At 39.2% G+C, this 12914-nt stretch overlaps 1 protein-coding gene across 1 annotated transcript in view; it reads left to right on the top strand.

Moving 5' to 3' along the window:
• GRM8 (glutamate metabotropic receptor 8) overlaps positions 1 to 12914 on the top strand; it is a 1278142-nt gene that overhangs the window by 812765 nt on the left and 452463 nt on the right. Inside the window, exons 4-5 of the mRNA XM_089684442.1 lie at positions 8129 to 8264; positions 8719 to 8873. Coding sequence (XP_089540568.1) covers positions 8129 to 8264; positions 8719 to 8873 — 291 coding nt within the window. The remainder of the gene's footprint in view (positions 1 to 8128; positions 8265 to 8718; positions 8874 to 12914) is intronic.

Below are 12914 nucleotides of genomic sequence, written 5' to 3'. Positions count from 1 at the left end.
GTTTCCTCCCACACTCCAAAGACATGCTGCTAGGTTAATTGAATCCTGTCTAAATTGGCCCTAGTATGAATGTAAGTTAGGGACCTTAGATTGTACACCCCTTGAGGGTTAGGGACTGATGTGAATGTACAATATATATGCAAAGCACTGCACAAAGTGATGGTGCTATATAAGTACCTGAAATAAATAAATAGTTGTACATCTCATGATGAGCCATATTTTTGGGAATGTTGACAGTGATTTTAGTAAAATATTAATTATAGCTAGGCAGGTCAGACACAAATTCATTGATTTGCTGGAGGCAAATAATAGGCTTTTCACTTTGTAGGAAGTTGCAGAATTTTCCCCAGGGCTTAGTGAATGTGGTGATGCTTCACTTTGCAAATAATACCCTATCACATGCAAGGGGAAAAAAAACAGCATTTTTGCTTGCACATGTTTGGATGATGAAGTCAGCAGTGCTTCACATCATTCACTAAACTCTCATCATAATGCCCTTGCACTTGAAAAGCAAACAGTCTGATGGCTTTTAGCAAATTAACCCCAAAGTCTCCATCATACTCTTCTGTCACAAAAAAGTACATGGATAAGCAATACCTTCTATGAGAGAATGTTCATTCTCTGCCTTGTTATTTTGATATCAACAAATCGATTCATAATGACATAATCTGCGGATGGTTAATACTGAGCCACATTATTTCTTTGCTTACAGTGTATCACTTGGTGAATTCATCACTAGACAGATGGTACAGTGTGTTCCTGAGGTTTTCAAATGTGTTTGTTTTGGCTGCCAGATCTTGCTTCCACAGCCATACCACTGTCACTTGACTGATCTGACATTGGATAGAACACACTTCACTCTGTGGTTTTCTCTGGTGGCCCAATATATTACTAAGGTGTTAATATCTAACAATCACCATGGAATCAGTAATCGACTGATGATTCCATAGTAAATTGCTGACCACCTCACTTTGGCCATGCATGTTTGTCTATCACTGACTGCTGCAAGCTGTTCCCAAATGCCTTTGTGATAGATAAAATAAAAATGTAAGAAAATAGGTCCATTATGTTGTCTTTTCTTTAATAATCATGACCAACCTCTGTCATGTCCAAGGTCAGCTATTGTAGTTTTAAACTGTATCTATGCTGTAAAGTAGCTGTTCTGTATGAACAGTCAACCACAAGGGCATTCAAAATAATATGTATGACTCTGCCCATTATTAATAAATTGGGGCTAAAGTTTGTATTATTTGTGTTGGAAGTAATTACAAAATAATACTTTCAGTTTTAGAAGATCCTGTACTAAGTTACTAAGAAGTAAGACTCAATATCTGGGGGTAGATTTACTAAAACTGGAACACTCAGAATCTATTGTAGCTGTACATGGTAGCCAATCAGCTTCTAACTTCAGCTTGTTCAATTAAGGTTTGACAATAAAACCTGGAAGATGATTGGTTTCTATGCAGAGCTGCACCAGATTTTGCACCATGAAGTTTTAGTAAATAACCCCCCCGATGCTTCCCTCACTTACACCAGAAGCAGCATGACTGAACTAAACTTCACATTGGTAGTTTTCAGAACTAAAATAGCCGTGCTGTTTTTTTCAGCACAGGGCTGTTATTTACAACAGTGATTAAGGTAGTATAAATGATTAGGTTGAGGGGTAGATAAAGTTAGTGTTACAGTGAAAAGTAAAATGCTTGAAGTTGAACGGAGGAATTAAAGTAGAAGTAGGACCAAAGATCTTCGTTCTGCACTCCTGTGATCCTTGTTCAGCCAACAGTGGGTTAAAGTCCGCTGTCAGCTGATGTCACTCAACTGTTCCAGGCTCTGGAGAGATCTGAACTTTATTATCAGGATCCATCCAGATGCCTGACCAGCAGCTGACTCTGAGAGCCTGAGCCAGCCGCTCCCACCCCGTTCAATGTCAAGTGCTCCACTGAGAGCTAGAAGGGCAGAGCAGACAACTGTTGACTGACAGTCAACTGTTCTCTGCTCATTGAAGACCAAGAACTGAGTCATCAGCAGCCTTTGATAGCTCAGTTCTTGGTGTAGAGGCAGCTTGGACAGGTCACCCAGGTGAGTATGACTGTTTTTTTTTTTCAAAACCCGAACTTCTGTTTTAAGGTTTGATTTAGGGGATAAGGCGTATAAACAATACACTTCACTTACAGTATCTCTTTTAGTCTGTAAGTGCCATTGAAAGTGTTTCTATAACTATTTAGTAGGTGTAAAACATACCTATTGATGCTTTTGGAAATTCAAAGATGTCTTGCGTTCTGTTCAATCAGCCTATGTTAGCTCAAGCAATCTAATCAGCTATGTTTACCTCACTTTCTTTAACTATGCGACCTCTGGAAGATTTTGCCCCTTTCATGACCAGGGCATTTTTTGCTACTCTGCACTGTCCTACTTCAACTGGCAATAGCATGGTCATGCAACATTGTACACACATTAATGTATATAATTTTTTTCAAAAAAATAGAGCTTTTTTGTGGTATTTGATTACCACTGGGTGTTACATTTTTATTACCTAAATGGAAAAATGCAGACATTTTTTTTAAAAGACCCACTATTTTCTACTTCATGTTATAAAAGATATCCAGTAAAATACAATTTATTCATAAGTTTAGGCCAAAATGTATTCGGCAGTGGTAAACACTAAATTGTTTTTTTGAGGACGCTATACTATTGGGGATACTAGTATAGTCCTGATCGTGATCAAGATACTGATCCATACAAACACTATACTGGTAATAGCAGTGATCAGTGACTTATAGTGTGACTGTGATTGTGTGGTGGTGTCCAATAACAGCACAGGTTAGCATGGAGCACCAAACTAGGAAGTAGACCGCTACATACAGATGTTGCAGTGCCTGGGTGTGCTGCCATCTCAGAGTACATCTACTGTGAGATGCTCTTCAAATAGGTAATTAAAACCACCAAACCCTACATCGCCACCACCACCACCACACACACTTTGAACAAATAAGGCCACTCCAGGCTAAATCATTAAACTAACCAATCAAATATCTACGGGACTTTTTAAAAATTTTGTACCAGCACTTAACAATCTAATCTGTCATATTTAGCTATATTTGCACAGTATATGGCTAAATGTTTTCAACATCATTCTAACCACTCCCAGGTAATCTATGGCAACCAATATATCTGGATTCCGCTTGGGTCTTGTATTGCTATTCTTTTGATTCATTTTATGTAGCTTTGTGTACTGTAAATGCAAGGCAATGAAAGGCAATTCCAGTGAAACCTAAAACAAGCAAATACATAACAGGGGGAATAGCTTACCTATTAGTTTTCATGCTGCTTTTGACTAAATACACTGGTTCACACTGCTAATTAAAAATTCTCTTATTGCCAGTAAAATGGGGGCGGTGATCTATCCTTCAAAAGCCACACTGCAACCTAAATATGCACACTCTAAATAAAAAAAGAAAGACATTATTTACATTTTCTCTTTACTACCTACAGTCAGGTCCATAAATATTGGGACATTGACACAATTCTAAGATTTTTGGCTTTATACACCACCACAATGGATTTGAAATGAAACAAACAAGATGTGCTTTAATTGCAGACTGTCAGCTTTAATTTGAGGGTATTTACATCCAAATCAGGTGAACGGTGTAGGAATTACAACAGTTTGCATATGTGCCTCCCACTTGTTAAGGGACCAAAAGTAATGGGACAAAATAATAATCATAAATCAAACTTTCACTTTTTAATACTTGGTTGCAAATCCTTTGCAGTCAATCACAGCCTGAAGTCTGGAACGCCTAGACATCACCAGACGCTGGGTTTCATCCCTGGTGATGCTCTGCCAGGCCTCTACTGCAACTGTCTTCAGTTCCTGCTTGTTCTTGGGGCATTTTCCCTTCAGTTTTGTCTTCAGCAAGTGAAATACATGCTCAATCAGATTCAGGTCAGGTGATTGACTTGGCCATTGCATAACATTCTACTTCTTTCCCTTAAAAAACTCTTTGGTTGCTTTTGCAGTATGCTTTGGGTCATTGTCCATCTGCACTGTGAAGCGGCGTCCAATGAGTTCTGAAGCATTTGGCTGAATATGAGCAGATAATATTGCCCGAAACACTTCAGAATTCATCCTGCTGCTTTTGTCAGCAGTCACATCATCAATAAATACAAGAGAACCAGTTCCATTGGCAGCCATACATGCCCACGCCATGACACTACCACCACCATGCTTCACTGATAAGGTGGTATGCTTAGGATCATGAGCAGTTCCTTTCCTTCTCCATACTCTTCTCTTCCTATCACTCTGGTACATGTTGATCTTGGTCTCATCTGTCCATAGGATGTTGTTCCAGAACTGTGAAGGCTTTTTTAGATGTCGTTTGGGAAACTCTAATCTGGCTTTCCTGTTTTTTAGGCTCACCAATGGTTTACATCTTGTGGTGAACCCTCTGTATTCACTCTGGTGAAGTCTTCTCTTGATTGTTGACTTTGACACACATACACCTACCTCCTCGAGAGTGTTCTTGATCTGGCCAACTGTTGTGAAGGGGTGTTTTCTTCACCAGGGAAAGAATTCTTCGGTCATCTACCACAGTTTTTTTCCGTGGTCTTCCGGGTCTTTTGGTGTTGCTGAGCTCACCGGTGCGTTCCTTCTTTTTAAGAATGTTCCAAACAGTTGTTTTGGCCACGCCTAATGTTTTTGCTATCTCTCTGATGGGTTTGTTTTGTTTTTTCAGCCTAATGATGGCTTGCTTCACTGATAGTGACAGCTCTTTGGATCTCATCTTGAGAGTTGACAGAAACAGATTCCAAATGCAAATAGCACACTTGAAATGAACTCTGGACCTTTTATCTGCTCATTGTAATTGGGATAATGGGGGAACAACACACACCTGGCCCTGGAACAGCTGAGAAGCCAATTGTCCCATTACTTTTGGTCCCTTAATAAGTGGGAGGCACATATGCAAACTGTTGTAATTCCTACACCGTTCACCTGATTTGGATGTAAATACCCTCAAATTAAAGCTGACAGTCTGCAGTTAAAGCACATCTTGTTTGTTTCATTTCAAATCCATTGTGGTGGTGTATAGAGCCAAAAATGTTAGAATTGTGTTGATGTCCCAATATTTATGGAACTGACTGTATAAGATGCTTTAAATACTGGGAGTTGTAAATCACAGTACAGAATAAGCTGCTATTGGAGTCACCCCCACCCATATAAACTGAGGAGACTTTCTGACAATTTCGAAAGAAGTTTAAAAAATAAAACCTACTCAGATAGACTAAATAGAGAGCAGGAAGCTTAATAAATATTTTACTGTTGTATTTTGTACAATTGCCAGACCCCTTTTGTGTGTAAGCAGTGGTCTCTCTGAAAAATGTCAGCCATTGAGTCACCTCTGGAGCTCATTGGCTTTGCAAAATGTTTCTAGATAATTTTTTCACAATTTTTTAAAATCCTGTGCTTCTAATCTGCAGTCTCAGTACAGCCAATTTCTATCCACATGCATGCACACAGAGATTGCATTACATTTCTCAGGGTGTGTTTCCTTATGGTGAAAACAGTAGAACATGTCTGTGTAATGATACCATGTAGTCTCCATCGAAAACTTGTGTGACAGGGTGTCAACACAGGAGTACAAATGTGATGGATAGACAGAGGATAGTCATCCTATAATAGGAAGTGCCTGATTAAGGACCTTCCTGGCAGGATCATCCGACAATCTGCTAATTTTAAATATTCAAATTACATTTGAAATTACTTAAATATGTTAACCACTTGAACTCCAGAGGATTTACCCCCCTTAATGACCAGGCCTCTTTTTGCTACTCGGCGCTGCACTAATTCAACTGATAATTGCGCAGTCATGCAATGCTGCACCCAAACAAAATTTACGTCCTTTTTTTCACACAAATAGAGCTTTCTTTCGGTGTAATTTTATCACCTGTACGCTTTTTATTTTTCACGCTATAAACAAAAAAAGGCCAAAAATTTTGAAGAAAAACAATATTTTTTACTTTCAGCTATAAAAATCATATAGTAAACTCAAAGTTGGTTATAAATTTAGGCCAAAATGTATTCTGCTACATGTTTTTGGTAAAAAAATCCCAATAAGTGTATATTGATTGCTTTGTGTGGAAGTTATAGCGTCTACAAACTATGGTATAAATACTGCAATTTACGCCATTTTTCTGTTATACAGCGCTGCGCTAGTTTAACGGACAATTGCGCGGTCATGCAATACGGTACATAAATGAAATTTACATCCCTTTTTTCCCCACAAATTGAGCTTTCTTTTGGTGGTATTTGATCACCTGTGCAGTTTTTATTTTTTGCGCTATAAAAAAAAAAGTCTGACAATTTTGAGGAAAAAAAAACAATATTTTGGACTTTTTGCTATAAAACATGTCCAGTAAAAAAAATGCAAAAATGAAATTTAGTCATAAATTTCTGCCAAAATGCATTCTGCGACATGTCTTTGCTAAAAAAAAAAAACAATACGTGTAAATTATTTTGGTTTACGTGAAAGTTATAGCGTTTACAAATGGCGGGAAAGATACTGGGATTTTTAGGTTTTTTTTATACTAATAATGGCGGCGATCAGCGAATTATGGCGGCGATCAGGGACTTATGGCAGCGACTTATGGTGGGACTGTGGCAGACATTCTGACATTGGGGGATACTGACTTGGGGTCACTGACATCCCCAAAAACACTAATACAGTGATCAGTGCAAAAAAAAAACACTGACAGTGTACTAATGGCAATGGGGAGGAAGGGGTTAACTTTATTTTGCAGGGAAGGGTTATAGGAGTGAGGGGAGTGTTTTACTAGGGGGTGGGGGTGTGTACTGGACAGGACAAGGCTGATCGAGAAAGAGAAACTGTTCTTTCTCGATCAGCTCATCCTTGAGCTGACAGGGAAGTGACAGACAGCACAGCTACTGCAGCTGTGCTGTCTGTCACTGTTTGCCGCTGATCGCCAGGAAACAGCCGCTAAGGACCGGCTGTGACCCGGTGACTCACATCTGCGGCGGTGATCAGTGCGCCCCCTATTTGTTTACAAAACACACGTTTTAAAACGTGGTTTTGCCTGCGAGTGCCGCCCTGCCGCCGTATATCTACAGTGGCTGGGCGGCAAGTGGTTAAAGCTTACATGAGATTTATAATTTTGGTTTGCATAGGACTACACTGGGGCTCTTGTTTGGGCAGGTTTTGCCCTCTTTTTGTCCATTGCTGAATTTTCTGCTCTTTTACCATCTGAATATGGCTAAGCTCGGGTTTCATCACTGAATTTTGATGATTGGTTACTGCAGCCTTGCACAATTGGAATGAACATTGGTTTGGCTTTCTGCTGTTTACCTGACCAGAGGTACTCTTGTACTAATGGTTTCCTAATAGGACCAGAGGTACTCCTGGAAAGATGCCCCCCCCCCCGATGTCCGCTGAATAAGGCTTTTTTGTATTTTCTACCAATATTGATCTTCATCTACATCAGGTGTTACTATTGTACAGAGCATCATCATCGGCACTGTTATTTTGTTTTCCTAAATTCCCTGAGAAAGTGGGTCTTATGCCACGAAACACGTCGGATTTCTGGATCAATAATTCAACTTTATGGAAATACATTTGCCTATTGACGATCTATGTATCTGATGGTATTGTTGGGGCTCTTAGACTCTTGCTCATGACACCTATGCATCCGGGGCCAGAGCCTCTCCCCCCCCCTTTTTTTGTTATTTATAGATTTATACTATGTTTTTTCTGCTTTATTATGCATGTGTAGACCAGAAAGAAAACTCCTCCTACAAGCTTTAACCAGTGCTCTGCTGAAGTCACAAGACTGCTCTAACTGCTGATGAAAAAATTTATTTATCAGTTTATATTTACTAAAATAATTTCATTTCCATGTTCTGTGTACAGTGGGAGACCAGATATATTGAATGCAGGGTCCTTGGTTTAGTAACACTTTAAAATTAGATTTTCATAAAATCCCAATAATACAATTTTATATGAAGCTCATGAGACAAGATTTGAGGCAATATATTAACAAGCATGTAGTTTACTAGAAGCATAATCAGTAATCCTTAAAATGGGGCTTTTCTGAGATGGCGTGTTTTATGTCTTCACAGGTGGTGTTTGCATTGCCCAGTCGCTGAAAATCCCTCGAGAACCCAAGCCAGGAGAATTTGATAAAATCATTAAACGTCTGCTGGAAACCCCTCATGCTCGGGCAATAATCATTTTTGCAAATGAAGATGACATAAGGTGATGGTTTCCTCCTATTGTTTGTGGCATGTTTGATCTTTTTCCAGCAGCAGGAGATTTGCACAAAATTCTCTTTCTTATCAGTTGTACATTATCCTGACAAGGATATTCTTGAGAGACTAGAGGTGTAACAAATTTCAATTGCATTTAGACAAATTCCATTCTGCTGTTCCTTTGAGACAATCTTGCTGTCCTTCTATAACGGTATAGCATCCTGTGGATTAAGATACAAGATTGAAAGAGATAAATGAAATGTGAATGATAGACAGTGCATGCTGTATTAGGGTTAGACAAAAGCAAATTAACATGAGCTATAGACACAGATAGGTGTTAGGTTCTATGAGTCAAGTTGGCAGGATGATTGACTAATTGTTTCCCTGGCTGCTTAGTAGATCTGGTAAAAGCATCTTAAATTGAATCAATAACAGCTCTTGTTTTCCTTGTTATGTTTCAGGAGAATTTTAGAATCAGCAAAACGAAGTAACCAGACTGGACATTTTCTCTGGATTGGTTCAGACAGCTGGGGCTCTAAAATTTCCCCAGTATACCAGCAAGAGGAAATAGCAGAAGGAGCCGTTACAATACTACCAAAGAGAGCTTCCATAGATGGTATTACCAACTTAAATGAAAATATATTGTATGCAATAGAGATTTATTTCATTTGTCTTTAACCACTTGCCCTCCAAAGGATTTACCCTCCTTCCTGACCAGGCCATTGTTTGCGATTCAGCAATACGTTACTTTAACTGACAATTGCGCAGTCATGCAATGCTGTACATAAATTAAATTTATGTCCTTTTTTCCCACAAATAGAGTTTCTTTTGGTGATATTTGATCACCTCTTTTTATTTTTTGCGCTATAAACAAAAATTACAAGCAATTTTGAAAAAAAAACAATATTTTTGACTTTTGGCTATAAAACATATCCTGTAAAAAAATATTAAAAAAGCACATTTCATCATAAATTTAGGCCAAAATGTATTCTACTACATCTTGCTAAAAAAATCCCAATATGTGTATAAATGAACTTTTGCACAATATTCTAATTTTTCGAGTTTTACCTGTACATGTCTCTCCCCTGTCGGTGTTCCTCGGCGATCACCGGGTGACGGCTAGGAATCTCTGCCCAGTGATCGACATCTGTAGCCGCCAATCTCCTACCCGGAGATGCAAAATCACATATATACAGTGGGGATCGAAAGTATGGGCACCCCAGCTAAAAATTTGTATTAATGTGCATAAAGAAGCCAAGGAAAGATGGAAAAATCTCCAAAAGGCATCAAATTATAGATTAGATATTCTTATAATATGTCAACATTTCCATCATTTACACTTTCAAAATAACAGAAAACAAAAAAATGGCATCTGCAAAAGTTTGGGCACCCTGAAGAATTTATAGCATGCACTGCCCCCTTTGCAAAGCTGAGACCTGCCAGTGTCATGGATTGTTCTCAATCATCATCTGGGAAGACCAGGTTATGTCAATCTCAAAGGTGTTAAATGCCCAGACTCATCTGACCTTGCCCCAACAATCAGCACCATGGGTTCTTCTAAGCAGTTGTCTAGAAAACAGAAACTGAAAATAGTTGACACTCACAAAGCTGGAGAAGGCTATAAGAAGATAGCAAAGCGTTTTCAGATGTCAATATCCTCTGTTCGGAATGTAATTAAGAAATGGCAGTCATCAGGAACAGTGGAAGTTAAAGCAAGATCTGGAAGACCAAGAAAAATATCAGACAGAACAGCTTGCAGGATTGTGAGAAAAACAATTCAAAACCCACGTTTGACTGCACGATCCCTCCACAAAGATCTGGCAGACACTGGAGTTGTGGTACACTATTCCACTATAAAGAGATACTTGTACAAATATGGTCTTCATGGAAGAGTCATCAGAAGAAAACCTCTTCTACGTCCTCACCACAAAAATCATCGTTTGAACTTTGCAAATGAACATATAGACAAGCCTGATGCATTTTGGAAACAAGTTCTGTGGACTGATGAGGTTAAAACTGAACTTTTTGGCCAGAATGAGCAAAGGTACGTTTGGAGAAGAAGGGGCACAGAATTTAATGAAAAGAACCTCTGTCCAACTGTTAAGCATGGGGTTGGATCAATCATGCTTTGGGGTTGTGTTGCACCCAGTGGCACAGGGAACATCTCACGAGTAGAAGGAAAAATGGATTCAATAAAATTTCAGCAACTTTTGGATGGTAACTTGATGCCATCTGTGAAAAAGCTGAAGTTAAAGAGAGGATGGCTTCTACAAATGGATAATGATCCTAAACACACCTCGAAATCCACGGGGGATTACATCAAGAGGCGTAAACTGAAGGTTTTGCCATGGCCTTCACAATCTCCTGACCTCAACATAATTGAAAATCTATGGATAGACCTTAAAAGAGCAGTGTGTGACAGACAGCCCAGAAATCTCAAAGAACTGGAAGATTTTTGTAAGGAAGAATGGGCAAAGATACCTCAAACAAGAATTGAAAGACTCTTGTCTGGCTACAAAAAGCGTTTACAAGCTGTGATACTGGCCAAAGGGGGCAGTACAAGATATTAACTCTGCAGGGTGCCCAAACTTTTGCAGACGCCATTTTTTTGTTTTCTGTTATTTTGAAAGTGTAAATGATGGAAATAAAATCTAACTTTTGTTGACATATTATAAGAATGTCTAATTTGTAATTTGATGCCTTTTGGAGATTTTTCCATCTTTCCTTGGCTTCTTTATGCACATTAATACAAATTTCTAGCTGGGGTGCCCAAACGTTCGATCCCCACTGTATATATATATATATATATATATATATATATATATATATATATATATATATATATGTGATTTAGTGCAGCCCTGCCGTCTTATATAGCAGTACATCTACTATTGGGTGGTCAGGAAGCGGTTAAGTAGTAATTGTCACAAGCTTTCTGATTCAAACATTAAGGTCACTATTTGAAAATGAAATGCTATAATGCACTAGCAATATGTATCTTTTTTCTAATATTATTTTTTTATATGGGTAATTTTTATATGGGAAATAAATGATAACCCAAACAGATCTCACTTTACATTGGTACATTTGATTTCTTTAATGCAGTGCACCACAAATACTATTTCTAATTCCTTAAAGCAGTAGTGAAGACAGGTTAAAAAAAAATTCCCCTGCAAATTAATGTCATAATGTGCTAACATGCATTGCATACTAGCTCATTATGAAATACTTACCTTAAAATAAAGCCCTCCAGTGGTGCACTGTCACCGCTGACAGGGTTTCTATCTTCACCCAGTCTTCCTTCCATGTGTGCAGGAACTGGCCATTTGAATGGCTGAGATGCCATAACGTCACTCCCGTGCATGCGCATTGGAGCCATGATTGCGATACAGTGCGTTGAAGGGACGCCATACTCTATTTACCGTTCCTGAAGAGCACAGTGCTCATGCCCTGGTGACGTCACTGGCTGCAGAAATAGAGAATATCTTCTAAATGATGCACGCTAAGGAGATATTCCTTGAACATACAGTTAAACTTTATTACACGTTTACCCTTTAGGTACAAGTCACCAAGCTGTGTTTACTACTGCTTTAAAGTATATGTGAATCCTTAACTTGTAAAACAACCCATTCAGTTTAAAATTGAAATGCAAGACAAATTGTGTATGTATAAAAAAAGATGAACACCCTTTTTTCTTTTTTTTTTAATGTGATCTCGTGACTCCTGTTTTCCCCTGCATAAGTGGCTTGGGGGTTGAAGACATCTTGTGATGATGAAAGGGGTGTGTGGGAGCATCAGCTTGAACGGAGCACAGATTCCAGTGTAAAACACAGAGATAGATGTACACTGTGATGCGCTGGGCAGTGGTGTGTGAGCAGGGGGCAGAGAAACAGCAGAACACTGGCCTTCCCAGTGAAGAGCTGTGCAGGGGGGCATGTCATCAGAAGTCTGACCTCTGGAGTATAGACAAGCTGTGCTCCCAAGTAGAATGCAAAGAAGCAAATTGAACACGAGGGGATGGAAGTGCTTCTATGTCTAATGTGCTTAGTTTGTAATAGGAAAGCAGTGGGACTGACAAGATCACCAGGTTTTTCACACAAAGGAAGCAATCCAAAGATAAAAGGATACATTTTTACAAGTACATGGCAACATGGACACTTATCAGAAATGTGAATTGTTGGGGTAACACATTTTAAAGTGAATGTAAAGGCATACTATTATTTTTTTTTTAAATAACAAACATGTTATACTTATCTGTGCACAGGAAATTATTGCACAGAGCAAACCCAAACCACCTATTCTGTTGTCCCCCGCCAGTACTCTTGGCTCCCCCCTCTTCTCAGTGCGCACCCATAGGAAGCTGACTTCTATGGTAGCACACCTGTGGGCTAGCTTCCGAGTAGGGCTGTGTGCGACTGTTGACACACACAGTGTGGCTTGGCCTTGCCCCCAGCTCCCTCCTCACAGCATCTACTTGATAGCAGCAGGAGTCAATGGCTCCTACTGCTGTCTCTGAGTCTGTGAGACAGGAGAGAGAGAACCAGTGCTGCTGCAGATGGGCACAGCACTAGATCAATCCAGCACTCAGATAAGTATTTAGTGGGGTCTTGGGGGGAAAACTAGTGGAAAGATTTTTTTTTTACTTTAATGCAAGTAT

This window comes from Staurois parvus, unplaced genomic scaffold (assembly GCF_062004578.1).
Source record: "Staurois parvus isolate SC_StPar_1 unplaced genomic scaffold, SC_StPar_1.0 ptg000019l, whole genome shotgun sequence".
NCBI classification, from domain to species: Eukaryota; Metazoa; Chordata; class Amphibia; order Anura; family Ranidae; genus Staurois; species Staurois parvus.
This window is presented reverse-complemented; position numbering and strand designations above follow the sequence as displayed.